This window comes from Ambystoma mexicanum, chromosome 6p (genome assembly GCF_040938575.1).
Source record: "Ambystoma mexicanum isolate Mex_15411 chromosome 6p, UKY_AmexF1_1, whole genome shotgun sequence".
Classification (NCBI taxonomy): Eukaryota; Metazoa; Chordata; class Amphibia; order Caudata; family Ambystomatidae; genus Ambystoma; species Ambystoma mexicanum.
In genome coordinates, this window is record NC_090935.1 from 912,019,684 (window position 1) to 912,040,405 (window position 20,722).

Consider the following 20,722-nt stretch of genomic DNA (forward strand, 5'->3'; position numbering starts at 1 on the left):
ACAATGGCATTTGTGTCAATACTGGGGATTTGAAATATAAGATGATATGTATCATGTTAGTTTAATAAATACAGTAGAACACATTTTTAGTGGATCAACTTTAGTATTTGGTAGCGGAGGATCAGGGCACATATTTGGTGGACAATAACCTGTAGTTTGCAGCATAATAAATAGCAGGGAGGTTTGGTGAATGTAGATATGTGTCGCATCCCCCTTTTGCGTTGACAACTTGATGTATTTATTTGTATTTTCTCTTGAAATCTCCTGAAATTAAGGGGTAGTGCCAGTAGCGTAATGTTTTCTCACCAGATACTGTATTTAAATCGTCTTTGTCAGGGCAGGGTAACCCTACTGCTGAGAAAAATGTGGTTTGTTTAGTCCTTGACCACGCATCTAATGGAGTAACTAGACTTTGATCCATGCCCCAAAGGCCTATAACGAGTCATAAGCAAGAGGTGCATATTCATTCTAAGACCCAATAAATGAAATTACTTTCTGTGGTGATCACCATTGCTGGGAGCGATTTAGCCCCTGATTCTAGCATAAATTAGCCTGGTTGCCATGATGGGAAGAGCTACTTTCGCCTCCTCGTGCCAAATGATGTCCTACAAACATAGCTATGTGACATTGCATGTTTGCAAAGAGTATGAAGGGGCATTATGAAACCACTAGAACACATTTAAAGCATGGCGGAACCTATATAATGTACAAAACATTTGCATTTCTAGTGAAAGTTACATTTGCCACATAGCTCCTTTTTTCTGGGTGATGTCCAATACCCAGGAGCTTCTCCTGTTTATAAACCTTTATTTAGACCGCTGTTCTGAAGATAGATTTTTCCATTTTAGGATTTTAGAAACCAGTACTGATCAAAGCAGCAAAGGCCTTCATCTCTTTTATAAGGGAAAGAGCATGATCAATCGCAACTGTAGAATTTCTCAGAGATTACTTCACAAGCTCCAATGCCAATATGTCTTCAGCACAACAAAACCTACTAGGCCAATAAGCATAGCCACACCACCTATTCATGCCATAATAAACATGATCAGTAACACAGATTATCCTTCAGGCCAAATCGATAAAATGTTTTATCTCATCTCAACCTGAAAAGGCCCAATTCCGTATGTCCTGCACCAGGCAGCACCCTGCACCAGGCATCACTCCTCTCTCAGGCCCTCCTTGGCACTGAGTGCCCACTGGCTAAGCTGAGGTTCACACAACCAAGATCAAAATAAAGATGTGATGAGTAGCAGCTAAAAGCATTTGCTGGGTATTAGAAATCAATCAGTGAGCAGTAGCAACCTATGGGGAATGGGGAGCTAATACTTTGCATGCCACAATTTTACATCCATTGAGATGCAAACTGCCACCTTTTGGCCATTTTATATATTACTCCGTGCTTTAAAATGTCTCCAATGTTCGTTTATACACATTCATAATCCCACGTAATTAATGCCATATCAGCATATTTGACACCAGTTGATCGTGGTAGTCAAAAGTAGCTCCTTGTTGATGTTGCTATCCAGCTCACCGGGCTCTTCTAGCTTACAAGCAAAAGCCAAATAGCTCTCAGCAATTTGCAACCCTGAAGCAATATTCATAAAGTTGCCTTCAACTAGCTTCCTCTTTATAAGTGCACCCATCTGTAGTCACATTTCTTAAATCGATTGTTGTCTGTTTCCAACCTTAATGGTTTTAGAAACGCACTTATGTACCTTATTTCCCTGTTATTGGTGGCAAACACGTCTTTGTAGTCGCACGTTCCTTCTTTGTCCTCTGAATATTCAGAATCAAACAATTTCCCTGCAATTTGTCAGAACTTATGGAAATAATTATTTCCCTCAAATGATTCTCCTGTAAATCAGAAATTCTTCAACTGTACAAATCTCTCATCAATAGTGATGTCATTGAAGCAGATCCTTCCAAATGGATGTAACTGCAAACGATACCAGCCCTTGTGACCGTTTGTAAATCCATCACAGTACTGCCATCGAAACCTAGATGTCCCATGAAACACTACTTACAGCCTGCTCTCTTCCTCTTTAGCAATCAAGGCAGGCGATGCCTTTGTTGAGGTGATATACCCTAGCAGCGGTCTAACACTGAAGGAAGTTGTTAAAGTACAATTTTAATAAGATCCTCTACAGATCAGAAAAGAAACGCAATGGTACATACATGGAAATCCTTTTACATAGTAGGGATTATGTTGAAATGAATGAATGAATACAGAGGTGAATATAGGAGCTAATCCCTCAATATGGCTCGTGACAAACGAATGACAAACTTAACTTTTCGTGGATATAACATGTAAAGGATAAGTAAATGTAAGAAATCAAATAGTAATTATTGTTAACAGTATCTCTAAGGTAGATGCTAGGGTACTTACTTAAAAAGCGAAATGTGGTTTCCCAGTGTGGGCAATTACACTTCAAACTGATTGGTAGGGAGGTGGAGAATCCTAGTGCTTCCTAACCTATAATGGATAATAGAGTTAAATTGTGAAATAGCTTGGCCAGAAGTGAAACACCAAAGAGGAGAAGGGAGGACGTGTAAGATGGAACAACTTGGCGAAGTGGAGGAACACTGAAAGAGTAGTAGTTGAGTGTTTGGAGAGAAGTGTGGGAATAGATGTGGTACTGTTAAGAAGGATGAGGGAGATGTTCCATCAGTGTTATGAAAGAACAGTAATGAGGAAAAAGATGTGGACCATAAGACATTGAGGGATTCTGGAGTGCCTGTCATGTCTTATGAATAGGAGATCAACAGTGGAGATCTGGTCTGGAGTGCCTGCAATATCGTGGATGTGTGAGGTCAGCAATGGACTGCGTAGAGGTTTCACCCGTGTCAGCTGGTGGTTGGTGGGCACCGTTGGGTCGTTATCCTTTCCCTGCATCTTCTGAAATGTAACTTGAACTTCATACCAATAAAGTAACTTACCTGTAACGCACGTCTCGGCATCCTCCTTCCAGACGACTTAACTGACCCAGATTACAACAGGTACACTTAGGAAGGGTGGCAGAGAAAACTTGAGCTGAAGTGACGAGGAGGCAGGGGAACACGGGTTGGAGGGCTGGCGAACAAGGACACTGAGATAGTGGTCGGGAGAGACCTAAAGAGAATCCTGATCAGATCCAAGGGCCATCTCAAGTCTTCCTATGGCTCAAGGCCTTAGCTGAAGGGCATCTTGAATGCTACACCATCTATAAGCAAGCCAACCGTTTCCAGTGCAGAGCCAAGACTCTGGACGAGGTTCCTAATCCTAAAACAGGAAGAAGAGGTGTATGACCCCTTAAACCAGAGATTATATGAGCAATGCGTTAATCTGCCTGGGGAAAATCCAAATCCAGACTTGTTAAGAATGGGAGAACCTTTTGTTTGGAGACATTTTCATCGTCCTGGGAGACTAACTGGAGAGTTTTTGCTTGTACTCGACCGAGATAATTTCTTGGGGAAACAAAAAAAAAAAAATAATAATATATAATTATTAAAAAAGAATAGTTCCACACCGTAGTGACTAATGTACTCTTAGTCCATAGTCCCCTTTCCTCCATACTGTATGGGTGTCCCTCGCTAGGGACGGGAGACTGAACCTTTTTCACCAGAAAAAAACCCTCTGCCCCTTTAAATTTAGAGGTGCGCAGGGGTGCGGCCCTGGGAGCATGCGTTCGCCTGACTCCACCCACCACCACCACTCAGCTGTCCTCATTGACGTGTCGACAATATTTAACATTGCCTAATGACTCCATTGTTATTAGGGGGGGAAGATGGTGGGATGTAAGGGGACTATGGACTAAGAGTATGTTAGTCACTACAGTGAGTAACTATTAATTACTCTTACGTCCCGTCCCCTTTCCTCCATACTTTATGGGCGATTACAACTGAATGTAGCCCTAGGGTGGAGAGGAGACCCTCCTTAAGAAAACAAGTTCCTTAGAACCGCCTGTCCGAAGGCTGTGTCTGACCTAGAGGCAGCGTCCAAACAGTAGTGCCGACAGAAAGCCAAAGGGGGAGGCCCAGGTGGCCGCCCTGCTGATGACCTGCGACGGACATGCCGATGGAATGCAATGGCCGTGGCCTTGTCTCTGACAGCGTGGGCATGCATGTTCATTGGCAATGGCTTGTGCTGCCTCTCATAGGCCTCCTTGATGGAAGAAACCATCACCTTGCTATGGAAGCCTTGGAAGCCTGATAACTGGGCCTTGAACCACTGAATGTGACAAACGGGGCGTCCGACTTGCGGAAGTTCTTGGTCCTGTCCAGATAGTATTTCAGAGCGCGTCTGACATCCAGACAGCGCATGATCCTCTGAGGCTCATCCTTGGGGTCGGCGAAGAAAGTGGGTAAGACTATCTCCTCGTTAAGATGGAAAGAGGAGGTTACCTTGGGTAGGAATGTAGGGTGCGTCCGTAGGACCACCTTATCCCTGTGGAAAGTTGTGTAGGGCTCTGATGCCACCAGAGCATGTATCTCGCTGACTTGAGAGCCGAGGCGAGGCCCACCAGCGGAGAGGTTTTAATGGTGACCAGCTGGATGTCCACAGACGCCATTGGCTCGAATGGTTTGTGCGCCAAGGTGCCCAACCCTACATTGAGGACCCACACTTGGTGTCATTTCTTTATAGGCGGGTAGAGTCTGTGGAGGCCCGCCAAATGTCGCTTGACCACCGGGTTGGAGGAGGAGAATACACCCTCCTCTGAATTCCTATAAGCCCCAATGGCTGCCAAATATGTGCAGCATGTGTCCACCTGTACACCAGAGTGGGCAATGTGTGCCGAAAATGAAAGCACATCTTCCAACATGCACTTAAGGGGGTCAATCTCATTTAGGGTCAGCCCAATGGCCGAATCTAGCACATTTGCTCTTCTATTGGGCCCTAGTAGCCTTGCTTCTGGCACCATGAGTGATTTCTAGGTTAGCCTGAGAAAGTGCTTCAGCGTGACCTGCTCAGGAACCACGCTGCGAGGGCTAGCTTGTGAGGGGCAGGCTGCACTACTCTACCCTGCTGTGTCAGGAGATGAGCTGGGCCCAGCGGTAGGTGAATGAGAGGTTTGTCCGATAGGCTGAGGAGCTCGGAGAACCAAGGTCTCGCCAGCCACCAGGGAGCTATGAAGATGATGCTGAGGTGACAAGACTCCCTGACTTTGCAGATTACCCTGTGGACAAGGGGTATGGGCGGGAAGACATACACCATCATAATGCCGTTCCACAGTATCTGGAATGGGTCGCCCAGGAAGCCGGGCCCCGACTCTGCAGTGAGGCGAACTGCTGGTATTTACCGTTGTCCCAGGAGGCAAAAAGATCCACTTGGGGGTGCTCCCATCTGAAGAAATCTCCTTTATTACCAGGTCAGTCCGGTCAATTGCCACTTGTAACTGTCTGCTCCCAGTCTGCTGAGCTTGTCTGCTTCCAGGTTGGACTCCCCCAGGGGTGGACGGCCATGAGGTAGATGTTCTCCACTGCCAATTCCCACATGCCGATCACTAAGTTGCACAGTGGAGGGGACCTGGTACCCCCCTGCTTGTTGACATAGAACATGCTTTTGGAGTTGTCCGTCTGGAGGAGTACTACCTTGCCCCCAATGAGAGGAAGAAAGGCCTTGAGGGCGAGCCAGATGGCATTCAGCTCCAGCCAATTGATGTGGGACTGCTGAGTCCAGACTCCGTGGAAGAGTCCGTAGTAATGGTGACCCGAGGGGGAGGATGCCTGGAAGGGCTTGCCCGGCCGCAGAATGAAGTGCGCAGATCACCAACTGAGGTCAGAGGGGAGAAATGCTGACTGCCTCCTCTTGGGAGCCCTTCTCCTGATTCCATAAGGCTGCGAAGTGCAGCTGCAATCTCCTCATCCTGAGTTCTTGTGTGGGTTATGGCCAGTAGGACCACTGCAAGTATATCAACAAGTGTTGGTACCACCAGGCTGAGGTCACTGCTCTGGAGAGGAAGTTAGCAGTGGCTCTCTTGATGGCCGTGACCTTGTCCTCCGTGAGAAAGACCCTCTCGGAGCTCATGTCCCAGATGAGGCCCAGGAAGGTCAGGCTCTGCGTGGGATGCAGCTGAGACTTCTTGATATTGATAGTGAACCCCATGTCGTGGAGTGTGTTCATCAGTGTGGAGGAGGTATGGTGAACCGCCTTCAGAGATGTGGCCTGGACGAGCCAGGTACGAGTAAACTGGGTGGGTCCTGGGGCTGGAGGAGGGCTGGCACCGCATTCATCAACCTGGTGAATACCCTGGGGGCTAAGTTAAGGCCAAAGGGTAGCACCTTGTATTGGATATGGCAGCCCATGATCCTGAATCGCAATAAGGACCGATGAGGCTGCCAAATTTGGACGTGTAGGTAAGCGTCCTTAAGATCTAGGGAGCACATCCAATCTCCCCTGGCCAGTGTCTCTGCAATGAGCGCTGGAGTAACCATCTTGAATTTCTGTAGAGGAAGGGAGAGGTTGGGGGTGGAAAGGTCCAACAACTCTCAGGCCAGCCTGGTAGTTCTTCTGTATGGCAAAAATACTGGAATAGAAGCCCAATCCTCGCTGGGAGGCTGGGACATCCTCCACTGCCTGGCTCTCGACGAGCGAACGGATCTCCGCCAACAGAGTTGCTGTCCCAATCTGTGGGAGGGGAGGAGAGAAAGGGACCGGTAGGCGGTACCCCATGGAGACTACTGATAGGATTCAGGGGTCTGAACATTTCTGGCACCAAAATTGCACGTGAAAGGCAAGCCTGCCCCCCAAAGGAGGGATGTGTCATACCTTCTTTCCCTCTGAGGCTGTTGCAGAGGAGGGCGACTGGAAGAAACCCTTGCCCCCCTATTGTTTCCATTGGTGCCGACTCAGTGAATGGTCTGGTTCTTTGAAGCCCCACAACCCGCCAAACGCCCGCCCCTTGTCAGAGTGTTGATGTGACGGGGTGTACGCCTTGGCTGTGGCCTTCATAAGAATAGATAAGGATTTTTGCGGTTTGCGAGCTGTTCTTTTTATCCAATCCCTCATCCGTGGTGGAGTGAAAGAGGTCACTACCCTCGAATGGCAGGTCCAATATGCGTTCCTGGACATCAAGGTTAAACTTAGTAGCCCGGAGCCAGGCCGTCCTTCTCATGTCTGTGGGACAGACTTGCAGAGTGTGTGCCTCCCTGCAGTGTGGTGCTGTCTGTGAGAGCTTGCACTGTTTGACCTGGAAGATGTTGTTGCAAAGCTTGTAGAGCTTTGAGAAATGCCAGAAGTTATAGGAAATTGATGTGTATTTTGGCTGTGGTGCGTGTCCACTGGCCATGGGCTACGTGGTGGATGAAGTGAGCTCCCCATCCGGGGAGTGAGGAGTCTAGTTAGGATCACTTGTTCAGGTGGAATGCGGTTTTCCTTTTAGCAGGTTGTCCTTGGACCACCAGCAAAGAGCTTGTACCAGGATAAGAGAAACTACTAGATCGTCCCACTGACCGCTTGCCTGAGACCATTATTTCGCTAACCACTCCTGCATTGGGCGCACGCGCAGGTGCGAGTGTGGAACCAAGTGTATGCATGAGGCCATCATTCCGAGCAAGCGCACTGCTTTGCGTACAGTTATCCGACGACTGGCTTTGTAATGAGGTACTTGCAACAGAATGTTTTGTATCCTCTCGTTTGACGGGAAAGCCATCTCCTCCTGTCTTTGAGATGGCTTCCAGAAATTTTTATTTTGCTGGGAACGAGACTTGATTTTTTCTCGTTGATGGAGAATCCCAATTGGAAAAGAAGGTTGATAGTTCTTTGGGTGGTGTGTCTGCAGATTTGAAGAGTCTCCCCTGTTATTAGCCAGGCGTCTGGATAAGGGTACACAGGATTGACTCTCTGCGGAAGTTTGCTGCCACTACTGCAAGCACCTTAGTGAACACTCACGGGCCTGAGGCGATTCCGAAGGGGAGCACCTTGAGCTGGTAGTGTACTCCCGCTATCTGGAATCGCAGATATTTTTTGTGCGCTGGGAACATTGAAATATGAAAGTATGCATCTTTCATATACAATGTTTCCATGTAAAGCCCAGTTTTAAGAGGGGGATTACCTCTTGGAGCGTAGTCGGGCAAAACATTTGAGGTTTGACATGTGTTCGCTGGGCGCAGATCTAGCACTTGATGCACGGATAGGTCTTTCTTTGGCACAAAGAAGTAAGCTGAATAAATACCCTTGTTTATCTGATTTGCTGGGACAATCTTAGTCCCATGGCGTCTTAGTCCAGCAGGGTTTTTACTTCTTCCGGTAGTATGCACCGCTCTTATGTCATCATCTTGTGTCTTGGCGGGTGGGTGGTTTTTTCAAGCGTTCTATTTAATACCCGCTTGCTACAGTGCACAGTACCCCTTTTCTGATGTAATCCCCTACCATGTGTGGCCGAAATGTGAGATGCGACCCCCTTCCGGGGTAGGATGGGATGGGACTGTCATTGCTTGGGAGGGGTTGCGCCTCTGGCCGGGAGCCTCTACCTCTTCCTCTGGATCTTGTATGACCTCTTTGAAAATTAGAAGGCCTGTCCCTGTGTGTAGCCCCATGACAAAGACTGACCGCCTTGATTGAATCCAGAGAAGCGTTGCATGCCCTGTCCCCTAAACCTCCTGAAGTTCAGGATCTTCGTTGGACGAAGGGTTGGTTGGTTAATTGGCTGAGGGACTTGGAGTATCTTACTCTTCCTTTGCACTTTTTAGGGAATCTTAGACTGCCTAGCCAAAGAGGGCATTAGGTTCAACTGCATGTTAAGCAGGGTGGCCTGTGTTTCCAATTCAAACCCAGACTGTCTAAAGCCAGGCATGGCGTTTGATAAGGGGGCCCTCAGCAATTATGCAACCCGCATTATCTGCAGCGTCAAGGTTGTTTAAGAACGCAGCTAGATATCTGCTTGTCTTCTGAAATGGTGCTTAGCAGCTGAGACTTTAAAGGTTCTGTAACCGCCTCAACCTGGTGTTTCAACTCGTCCCACTTGTGACAGCCATAACTAGATAGGAGGGTGGTGTTATTAACAAGTCTTGCCCGTTAGGCTGCTGAAGATGCAACCTTTCAACTAAAGGTGTATATCTGGTTACTTTCTTTATCTGGCGGGGCTTCAGCCAATGTCAGAGGAGTGCCAGCCCTCTTTCTAGTAGTTGTGACAAGTGAGTCAGGTTTGAGCTGGGGGTCTGTCGGCGCTGGCTTCAATAATTTTGCAATGCAAGGGTTGACCGCCCTTGTGAGGTCAGGCTTAAGCAGGAAAGGCTGTTTACGCCTCTGGATGGACATTCGATGCGTATCCTTGGAATTTTCCGATTAAAAGTAGGACAAAATTTAAAGGGGGTATTTCCCCTAGTAAATGGAAAGGGCAATTTGACGACAAAGGGAGAAAAGGGTGGCAAAATAGGCATTCTCTAAAGGGATGCAACTATATGAAACCTCCCCCCGCTCTCCCTACTGTAAGGGCAGAGGCCCGTGAAGGCCACAGTGACTGGTCGTCGAGTCAGTCAGGCGTCGTGGACGATGGAGCTGTCCACCGAGGAGTAATGATGCAACGGCAACAGGCGGACAGTAAAGGATAGAAAGAGAAAGTCTACAAATAAACTTTAGTTAGTCAAAGGCATCCACCTGAAAGGAACTCTGCACCTTGTGACCAACCACAATGGCGGAAAGAAACAATCTGAGGGACCGCAATGTGTGAAGGACCATTCGTACAGTAGACTTCACACTGGGGGAGTCCAACCTGGAAGCAGACAAGCTCAGCAGACTGGGAGTGGACAGTTACAAGTGGCAATTGACCGGACTGACCTGGTACTAAAGGAGATATTCTTCAGATGGTAGCACCCCCAAGTGGATCTGTTTGCCTCCCGGGACAACGGGAAATGCCAGCAGCTCGCCTCATTGCAGAGTCGGGGCCCGGCTTCCTGGGCGACCCATTCCAGATACCGTGGAACGGCATTATGATGGCGTATGTCTTCCCGCCCATACCCCTTGTCCACAGGGTAATCTGCAAAGTCAGGGAGTCTTGTCACCTCAGCATCATCTTCATAGCACCCTGGTGTGTGGCGAGACCTTGGTTCTCCGAGCTCCTCAGCCTATCGGACAGACCTCTCATTCACCTACCGCTGGGCCCAGCTCATCTCCTGACACAGCAGGGTAGAGTAGTGCAGCCTGCCCCTCACAAGCTAGCCCTCGCAGCTTGGTTCCTGAGCAGGTCACGCTGAAGCACTTTCTCAGGCTAACCTAGAAATCATTCATGGTGCCAGAAGCAAGGCTACTAGGGCCCAATAGAAGAGCAAATGTGCTAGATTCGGCCATTGGGCTGACTCTAAATGAGATTGACCCCCCCTTAAGTGCATGTTGGAAGATGTGCTTTCATTTTCGGCACACATTGCCCACTCTGGTGTACAGGTGGACACATGCCGCACATATTTGGCAGCCATTGGGGTTTATAGGAATTCACGTGTGGGACCTCAATGTAGGGTTGGGCGCCTTGGCGCACAAACCATTCGAGCCAATGGCGTCTGTGGACATCCGGCTGGTCACCATAAAAGCCTCTCTGCTGGTGGGCCTCACCTCGACTCGCAGAGTCAGCGAGATGCATGCTCTGGTGGCATCAGAGCCCTACACAACTTTCCACAGGGATAAGGTGGTCCTACGGACGCACCCTACATTCCTACCCAAGGTAACCTTCTCTTTCCATCTTAACGATGAGATGGTCTTACCCACCTTCTTCGCCAACCCCAAGGATGAGCCTCGGAGGATCTTGCGCTGTCTGGATGTCAGACGCCCTCTGAAATACTATCTGGAAAGGACCAAGGACTTCCGCAAGTCGGACGCCCTGTTTGTCACATTCAGTGGTTCAAGGCCCAGTTATCAGGCTTCCAAGGCTTCCATAGCAAGGTGATGGTTTCTGCCATCAAGGAGGCCTATGAGAGGCAGCACAAGCCATTGCCAATGAACATGGATGCCCACGCTGTCAGAGCCACGGCCATTGCATTCCATCGGCATGTCCGTCGCAGGTCATCAGCAGGGCGGCCACCTGGACCTCCCCTTTGGGCTTTCTGTCGGCACTACTGTTTGGACGCTGCCTCTAGGTCAGACACAGCCTTCGGACAGGCGGTTCTAAGGGACTTGTTTTCTTAAGGAGGGTCTCCTCTCCACCCTAGGGCTACATTCAGTTGTAATCGCCTATACAGTATGGAGGAAAGGGGACGGGACGTAAGAGTAATTAATAGTTACTCACTGTAGTTACTAACATACTCTTAGTCCGTAGTCCCCTTGCATCCCACCATCTTCCGCCCCCCCCTAATAACAATGGAGTCATTGGGCAATGTTAAATATTGTCGACACGTCAATGGGGACTGAGGAGTGGTGGTGGTGGTGGGTGGAGTCAGGCAAACGCATGCTCCCAGGGCCGCACCCCTGCGCACCTCCAAATTTAAAGGGGCAGAGGGTTTTTTTCTGGTGAAAAAGGTTCAGTCTCCCGTCCCTAGCGAGGGACACCCATACAGTATGGAGGAAAGGGGACTATGGACTAAGAGTACATTAGTCACTATGGTGAGGAACTATTTTTTTAAATAATTATATATATATATATATATTTTTTTTTTTTTTGTTTCCCCAAGAAATTATATCGGGTGAGTACAAGCAAAAACTCTCCAGTTAGTCTCCCAGGATGATGAAAATGTCTCCAAACAAAAGGTTCTCCCATTCGTAACAAGTGTGGATTCGGATTTTCCCCAGGCAGATTAACGCATTGCTCATATAATCTCTGGTTTAAGGGGTCATACACCCCTTCTTCCTCTTCTTCCTGTTTTAGGGTTAGGAACCTCGTCCAGAGTCTTGGCTCTGCACTGGAAACGGTTGGCTTGCTTATAGATGGTGTAGCGTTCAAGCTGCCCTTCAGCTAAGGCCTTGAGCCATAGGAAGACTTGAGATGGCCCTTGGATCTGATCAGGATTCTCTTTAGGCCTCTCCTGACCACTATCTCAGTGTCCTTGTTCTCCAGTCCTCCAACTCGTGTTCCCCTGCCTCCTCGTCACTTCAGCTCAAGCTTTCTCTGCCACCCTTCCTAAGTGTACCTGTTGTAATCTGGGTCAGTTAAGTCGTCTGGAAGGAGGATGCCGAGACGTGCGTTACAGGTAAGTTACTTTATTGGTATGAAGTTCAAGTTACATTTCAGAAGATGCAGGGAAAGGATAACGACCCAACGGTGCCCACCAACCACCAGCTGACAAGGGTGAAACCTCTACGCAGTCCGTTGCTGACCTTACACATCCACGATATCGCAGGCACTCCAGACCAGATCTCCACTGTTGATCTCCTATTCATAAGACATGACGAACACTCCAGAATCCCTCAATGTCTTATGGTCCACATCTTTTTCCTCATTACTGTTCTTTCACAACACTGATGGAACATCTCCCTCATCCTTCTTAACAGTACTACATCTATTCCCACACTTCTCTCCAAACACTCAACTACTACTCTTTCAGTGTTCCTCCACTTCGCCAAGTTGTTCCATCTTACACGTCCTCCCTTCTCCTCCTTGGTGTTTCATCTCTGCGGCAGGAATCTTGGCCAATACAAGCCTAATTTAGCCCATGGCTAGTTGTTGCACTCAGGTATGGTACAACACATTATCAGGGCGGCCGAGGGGTGACGGGGCATTCCCTCTATAGTTAGACCCTCTCACTCAGAGTAGTCATCCAGTTTGCCCAGTAGGACATTTGTGGAAGTATGTGTAGAAAAGCCCTAACCACCAAAACACAGTAGGCCGAGTTACTAAACTGACTGTATGGTGGGCCATTTACCCATTGAGTCGCTTTTTGTGACCGCATAGCTATTTTGAGATAGTCTTTCACCATCCCTGCAAGGGACAATCCCTGTGAGCTCCATGTCTTTTAAGATTGCTTCAGATGCTTTATTACTACCTCCTACTTCTTCCCATCTGTGGCCCTCCAATACACCAGTCTCCATTCCTTCACGTTTTGGTTTAGCTTGACATTTCCGGGAAATGAAACTCCAGTGATGAAGACCATTAATCCATTTTCTTCTCTTTGTGTCCGGGCTAACCATAGCCTTGGTGGTGTCCTATCTGGTTCTATGTTCATTTGCCAACAGGAGTTTTTTCGATTGGCTTTTGCCGAAACAATTACATTGAAGAAATGAATCTATATTTGTGTTATGGTATTCCCCCTATCCCAACCCCCTTCCCACCTCCTTTAACCCCTCCCCTATATATTTCTATTTTTCTATTTGTTTTTCCAATGGAATTTTTTTGGCTAAAGTTCTATCGAAAAGCCTGTCGGCAAAACGCAATCCCGTCCTATCCAATTGATATTGGTTGTACCCTTCTCCGATAGCACAGCGAGTAGAGTGCTCGCTTTGACATCTGTGCAGAGCCTGCTGACGCAGGTTTGAATCCTGGCAGGGCCAAACTCAGCCTTTCATCCTTCTGAGGTCGATAAGTGAGCATCACACACCGTGGGTAATAATAAGCAGCGCTCAGATGCCTGAGGGTTTGTAGCGCTATATAAATGCTAAATTATTATTATTAAGGGGTTAACGCTCTTGGTGAGTTCCTTCTTGGCTCATTGGCATGTTCAACACCCTACCTTTGAGGATGTCGCAATGCCTTTTCCCTGGGAAACAAGTGGGCCATGTCAATTGGTCATTGTAGGACTTTCTGTTCCCACAGTGTGCCAGGTGTGGCAATGGATCTACTGAACACATGGGCCAGATGTGTTTAATTAAATACCTTTATTCAGAAGTAACAGGCTAGATGCGAATTAACTCCTGTGAGGATAAGGCCTTCTCATAACACTGCTAGATTTTATTTTCTATGACTGATCTAAGCAGACAATTTTTAGGATGAAGTAAACTATAAACATATCTGGGTTCCCAATTTATTAGTGATACTAGCCTCCACACAGGTTCTCCAGTCTATTGTCCTTTCACTGGGTGTAGCGCTTTGTGTAGCCCCCGAGACCTTGGCCACAAATTGAAATGCATTGGGATGACTGCCTGTTGGCCTAGGCTTCCAACTAAAACTTTAGAGGCATAGCTGGACTGTGTCTGGGTGGGTGTATTTAAATTGGTGCTAGGGCCGAAGAACGATTGTCTGGAGGGTTGTCCAGGCAGATGCCAGAGGTTAAGATGATTTTAAACCTTCAGCCATTATCTCTTTTGTTTTCTGTCACCTCGAGTGGGAAGGGTGTGCCCACACGTGAGTCCCTTGCCTGCTGGCCCTATAGACCCAAGAAACCGATGCCCAATGAGGCCGAACCATGTCTGGGGTTGCTTGTGGTCTCGTGCAGAAAGGCTGTGACCTAGCTGTTAAGGCTGGACTGCCCCTTTTTGGGGCAGTACCAAGCCCGATTTATATATGGTCTTTTCCCTTTCTGTAATTGCTTGGCAGACTAAAGAACTATGGTCTGGAGGGTTGCCCAGGAAGATGCCATAGCTTAAGATGAATTATAAACCTTTCAGCCAGCACCTCTTTTGTTTTGTCAAGGACTTAACTAAATGAGCATTGGCACTGTCAGGATTCACTACGATAACGCACAGTCACAGGGTAATGGCTCCCAGCTCAATTTCTGGCTTGAAACCTGAACTCGGGGATATAGCACCCAGCATTGGTCTTGATTCGCCGACGTGAAAATCTAGCGCTCCTGGGCTAATGAGGAGATCTTTTGATGAACTCTACCAATCAAGTATTTCTTCCCCATGCTGTAGGGTTTTTGTTAGCTTGTGATATTCTCAAGATTCAGCTACCAGTCAACACTAGTATCTTTCAGAGGGACTTCACACTCTGGGGTCCGGTGTTAGTCCATATCTGAGATAACATTCTTCTTATGTGTTTAGCTTTCTCTGCCTCTGCTCTCCTCTGGCTCTTTTTTCCTCCCTCCTCCCTCCTACCTTCAGGTCCCCAATCCGGTCTGCTCTCCCTGCCACAAACTGTGGCCCTTCTAGTACTTCAGATAACTCTGATTTAATCTCAGATTAGCCTTTTTCACACCTGGCTTTGACTGTTTAGTTTCCGAGTGTTTATTAACTAATGTAGTTGAGTCCCCCTTGCGTTTCTCAACTAATGATGATAATGTTATACTGTCTGATAACAGATCTCAATCATCTTTCCCCTGGGCTGATGGTTTAAAACCCTAATTTCGAGGTCATGCCAGTGTTGGATTTGCCCTGCAGTGCAGTGTGTAGTCTCGGCATCCCCCTAAAACGTGCAATTTTTGCCGACTGATGAGCATTGGTGTACTACCTTGGTGAGTCCGTATGGAAGGTTGCCAGTGGTTTGCAGGTGATATGCGGGGAGTTTAAATGAGGGCTAGCTTCTTGTGACTGTCTCCTGGCCCCTGCTGATTTGTATGGATGTGAGCCAGGCGGCTGGTGTCCGCTCTGATAACTAGTGGCTTCGTCTTAGCTCTTGCAGAAAGAAACTGAGGGTGTCTCAATCGGGGCCAGATGTGTAAACCCTGTAATACTATGCTTACACAAACTGTGTAAAGGCTGTATAAAGTTCACCCTTGTAAACCGCGGGTTCCCTTTGGCTATATGGTGGGCTTTTAGAGAAGATTGTGTATGGCAATCACTGGGACAGTTTCCTTTCTTTTCTGATCCCATTGGCTGCGAGTGAAGGGTTGTTTCCTATCTACTCCTGTTCTCGTGAGGTCTATTGACTTGGGACATATGAGGGGCTTTAGGAAATCCCCAGTTGACTAGCTCCCATGTAGCTCTTCATCCTGGTAGGCATCGCTAGAGGCTGCTCGTTTCTCAAAGTAGGGTCTGCTAATGTATCATTGTCACCTAGAACTAAAGAATGTTTTTTTTGTGGTAAAACCTGGCAATCGGATCAACATTACTGTGCCTCTGTAGTACTTTATGCACAAATGGTTCCCCAGAACTAAAGTACTTTTTGGGTATTCATTTAATTCTTAAGGTGTATGTTTCCAGAGTGTTCCCAAGTGGCTGTACAAGTTTACTCACATTATTTTCTGCTGCATAGCTGCACTGTACATGTATATCTTCCAGGTAATGTCTCCTTTAGTGCCTCTGTCTCCAAAGGTTTGGCTACTTCGCCTCCATTGATTGGATAAATCGTTTTCTTTTTTTTTTTTTGTTTTTTTATCAAATGTTCTTAGTGGTTGGTATAGACCGGGACATGTCCGTTATTCCAAGTTAAAATCATCCTATTTTATGACTAGCTGCAAAGTAGCCACTCGTTTTACACCCAACCCTTGTTAACTCCCCAGTCTTTCAGATGGAATATTCTATGCTCAAACACCTTGATCCTGAAACCTTCCACTTCAAATAATTACAATGTTTGGGAAGCTCCCTATGGGCCGAGGACAGAGTAAGTACAAAAAACTCAGCGCAGTGACTTCTCTACTCTTCGTCCAGCAGCAGCCCTTCCTTTGAGCATCCCATCATCTGTTGCCTCTTCGCAAGTCGACTTACTCCAGCCCTCTGGGCACACAACTGAGTCAAGGTCATCCAAGCAAGTGAATGTGCGGGTGGGACTGGGCGCTGACCAATCCACTCATGTCATTGATTTCCCTTTTGCTTAGCTATGGACGATGTCACACACAAGTGGGTGGCTGATAACTAAGAGCACAGAAGTCACTGTGGTGAGTAATCTTTGAACCTAAATTACTGATGCGGCCTCGGGTAAACAGACTATTACGTTTCAAAGAAAGTTGTATTTTGAGACTTGTGAGCAGCTGTGTTTTGTGTTGTTTTTACATTCTTTATGCAGCCTAAAATACTTCTAACTTTACAATTTCTCTGTGAAACCGAAGAGAAACTGTATATTAATGGTTATTTTAATCGGTCATGTTGAGATTTTGGGTTTTTTTTGAAACTCAGTATAACCTTAGTCTTCAGTTTTTTGTGAAAGTCCAACTGTATTTTTCAAACCTTCTGATCATTCTAGGTCTTTCCATTCTTCTTTCTTGCAGACTTTTATCTTTCAGTCTCCCAGACAGGACAGGTAGACACAGGTACTGCTGACTTTAAGACAAAATGTACTTGGTGTACTTATAAAGGGAAAACAAAATGACGTCAGAGAAATATCATTTCTTCAGGCCAGACGACAAAATGGCAAATCCTGCCATTATATTCATGCCAGCCCCTCTTATAGTTTGTATTATCTTATATTGGCAAAAGCACATTTTAATGCTTTTAGTGAACTCTTCTGTTTAGTTATTTATTTTGTGTTTGTTCCATTTCTTATGTTTTACGTAGTTACCTTTCGTAGAACACTGCATGACCAAATTATGGATCCTTAATAGCAAGCAACTGTAAATTAAGCTTTACATGCAGCTGTGCAGAGTCACTCTTTCAGTGCCCTGTGTGGTGTCGGAAAACTGGGCATTCCCACCTCTTCTGCAGTCTGCAAGTGCGTTGATACCTAACTTTCTATTGGCTTAATGCATACCAATTATTAACATCGCCCATTTGCCAAATTCGGGGCATGGCCCGTTTATAAATGTTTATTTCTGATAAATCTTTAAAACGCATTAAATACTTTTCTCTGTCGTCCGATAAGAGCAACAGATAAAAGTAGATGGTCTAAGAGACTTCCCAGCAAACCCTGTGTTCCTTCCACCTCCTTGCCAGTCCTATTTTAACTTCCACTCCACCCCACAGACAGTTTCCATTTTCTAGAAAGGGAGCTGCAATGTTAAGAGCTGTCAGCAATGCTTCTTTTTAGTTCTGCTTGCACGTATGTGTTTTCTTTTTCGTTTCTTCTTCTTTTGGGGGTCTGGCAATTGATGGAAAATTTCGATCATTCCCACCATCCATTACTATACTTGTGACCCTTGAAATTCTGATACTCTGTGTGTACAAGTCTCTCCTATCCGTTTGGCCTCATTTTGAAAAAACTTCCAGACTTCATTTTGTTTTCTTTCTCAAATTCTGTTCATTTATTTACCCTCATGGGGATGCAGAAGTGGCCATTCTTTGGTCCCCTGTACCTCATCTATCCATTGAGCTCATAAACCCCTGCTTTTGATTCATGTGTTCGTCTTGGGTAGCCAGTTGGTTTAGCAGCCCTGTTGTGAAAGGTCTGTGAGTGACATGAACATCGCATGGGTTTCACACATACAATACACCATCTCAGGTCTGTCTGTGGATACTAGGCCAGCTTTTCATTCGAATAAAGCATAGTTGGGTACAACAACCAGCTTCGACATACCTGTATGCACCTGTTACCATTGTACTTCGTAGATTTGAACCAGGTATAGGTTGCACCCATGTCTGGCCATAAGTTGGCTATGTCTGTGGCATTTGACGTGATTATACAATATTGTGTACAAAAACGGGATTAAAAAAAAAAGTCCACCTGAAAAGAACATGTATTTCCTCTTGGAGGGTAAGGACTAGTGTACTTGTAAAACTACATGAACATGCTACAATGAATGTGCACGTGCATCGTTTGCTTGCTGGGAAAATGCAATATTTACTGCATGTAGACATGTTGCTTTGCACAAGTTTAGACTTTCGTACATCAGCTTTTTTCTGTCATTTCCTTACTCTGTACAGATCATTTCATTGTTTATTCATACAAGAGTCTACTTAATTGCGACTGTCGGCACCAACATCCCATGCATTATTGGGCCTACCGCTAAAGCTCTCTATTTTTTTCACATTTTAAAGTTGGTCTGCTGCATTTCAACACAACTATGCGGAAAAAAGGTTGCCAATAAGAAAAAATATAAAAGACTTTGGAGACTCCTGAACACTTGAGACACACCTTAATATGCGTTTGATCTTTGTTAGCCTGTTTACCAGGATAGAACCAGTCTACTATGCCAGACTGCTGTATTCTATGCATATGCACATGAAATGAGCTTATACATCAGTCGGGTTTCATGAACAGTGGGCAGAGCGGTAGTCCTGCCTTTTGATAGTCCACCCTAAGCTTTGCATTGTTGTTTAAACTGTTAGTATGGTTCACCTTGTGTTGAAAGGGCAGTAAAATTCAGGTGTATCCTGCGCTGACCACGCTGCACTGACATGGTCCTGACTATGAATGGAACCTGCGCACGTCCATTCAATATATGCAGGAAGACACTAGGATTCCGTAACATGCTAGATCCACAACACTCCTCATTACTGGGAAGTCGCGGGAAACAATCTAATGAAATAAGTAAGACCAGATTATTACTGTGTCCACAGTACACGTGACGCATACTCTACATGTTGCCAGGCCCAGGGCCCCTTTGAAACGTTTGTCATGTTAGCAAGTGTCTGGTAGGTTAATATGTTTGGTTGCTTGAAAAAGGTACAAACCTTGTTCTGCCATCAATAGTTTGATAATGGTTGTGGGGCAGCGTCCTCATCTAAATTCTAGTCTAGGAAATCCATGGCTTGTTTTGTAGAAGGGCTTTGTGATCTGTTTAACCATGTTTGCATGCACAATGTCTTCATTTTTCACTGTCTGTGCTATATTCTATGATGTTTGTAATCCACTGAGTTTGCATGATCATAGAAAATAGTATACAATGTTCATGCTTTGAGTATTTTGTCAGCGTAGAAGTCAATTTGTCTACATGTATTGTATTCTATCCGACAGTACGTATTGATGCTTGCATTAATCTGCACCAAGATATACAACTGTTTTTTTATTTGTACATTAACCATGAAAAAGACTTGTTTGGATGCTTGTTTAATTGCACTTCTCTTCTAGCTGCACTGCATTGGAACAGATTATGTTGTCCCTCCAGTTTAACATCTGGTTGATTTGTTGCTCCATAGCTATCTGTCTGCATGCTGATTCCAAAGGAGGTTTTCTTTACACCCCACTAGGATTAACCTCTGTACAGAGTACTGATTTCCAGTGAGCCAGAGCTCTTTTATAACAGAGGTTGCTCTCAACTGTTGTTTTGAGTAGATGGCTACATGGATTTCCACGGCAGATAAGAACTCCTGCCCCACCCGGACTTCCCATACCGAAAAAATAAACCTGTAGAGTGACAGATCCCCACACAACTCCGATAAGCACTGCCTTCCTTTTTGTGCTAGTGCTCGTCGGATCATATTTTATTTGCAGTATCTTTCCTTATTCGTGCTTAAAATTGATACCTTTGCATGCACATTGATCACAATGCCTGGCAACAAGGGGGTATCATTGTCACATCTCCTGAACAGATGGACCAGTGCAAAGGGAACGAGTCTACGGAAGTGAGCAACTTTATATGTTTTTTTATTGCATTAGTTGAATTGCTGTTGCTGAGGGGCTAACCGAGCTGGTAGGTTGGCTGATTTAAAATACACCTGCTTATTAAGTCATGGTGGGGTAGAGCATAATGCCAGTACGTTATTTTTACATCTACATCTTCTTACAGTATTCAGGTGCTATAAATCAGAGCATCACCTTTTTGAAAGTAAATTATTGCAGCAACATCTTGGTGATGCCTTGAAAGGCCAGGTTATTCTGAAGATAACATGGTTGTGAATTTCTTTTGAGAGTATTCCGCCTAACTGAACCTAAAAGCAACCTCAGAAGAGAGCAGTTGTAGGAAGAACAGCGGAATGCACTTTATTCCCAGCAAGTCTCCTCCTGGGGTTCTCCGGGCACACCTTGAAGTTACAAGAGGGTTTGAAAAAAGTGCAGGGACTGGCTTACCAGTGTGTTGTGTCCTTCAAACCTACAATTCACTCAAGAGAGGGACACGCATTCCATAACACTGGGCTGCCCTGGGAATCCTAAAGTGACGGCAAACATTAAAGCCCTAGTGATCAAAGAGTGGGCTTTTG

At 46.1% G+C, this 20,722-nt stretch overlaps 1 protein-coding gene across 2 annotated transcripts in view; it reads left to right on the top strand.

Annotated features, from left to right (window-relative positions):
• AP3S1 (adaptor related protein complex 3 subunit sigma 1) overlaps positions 1–20,722 on the top strand; it is a 223,113-nt gene that overhangs the window by 195,914 nt on the left and 6,477 nt on the right. The window contains exon 6 of one of the 2 annotated variants that reach the window (XM_069625535.1): positions 16,918–16,959. The exons of the other annotated variant lie outside the window; for it this stretch is intronic. Within the exon in view, the coding sequence (XP_069481636.1) occupies positions 16,918–16,953 (36 nt within the window). The 3' untranslated portion in view covers positions 16,954–16,959. The remainder of the gene's footprint in view (positions 1–16,917; positions 16,960–20,722) is intronic. 2 annotated transcript variants of the gene reach the window in all.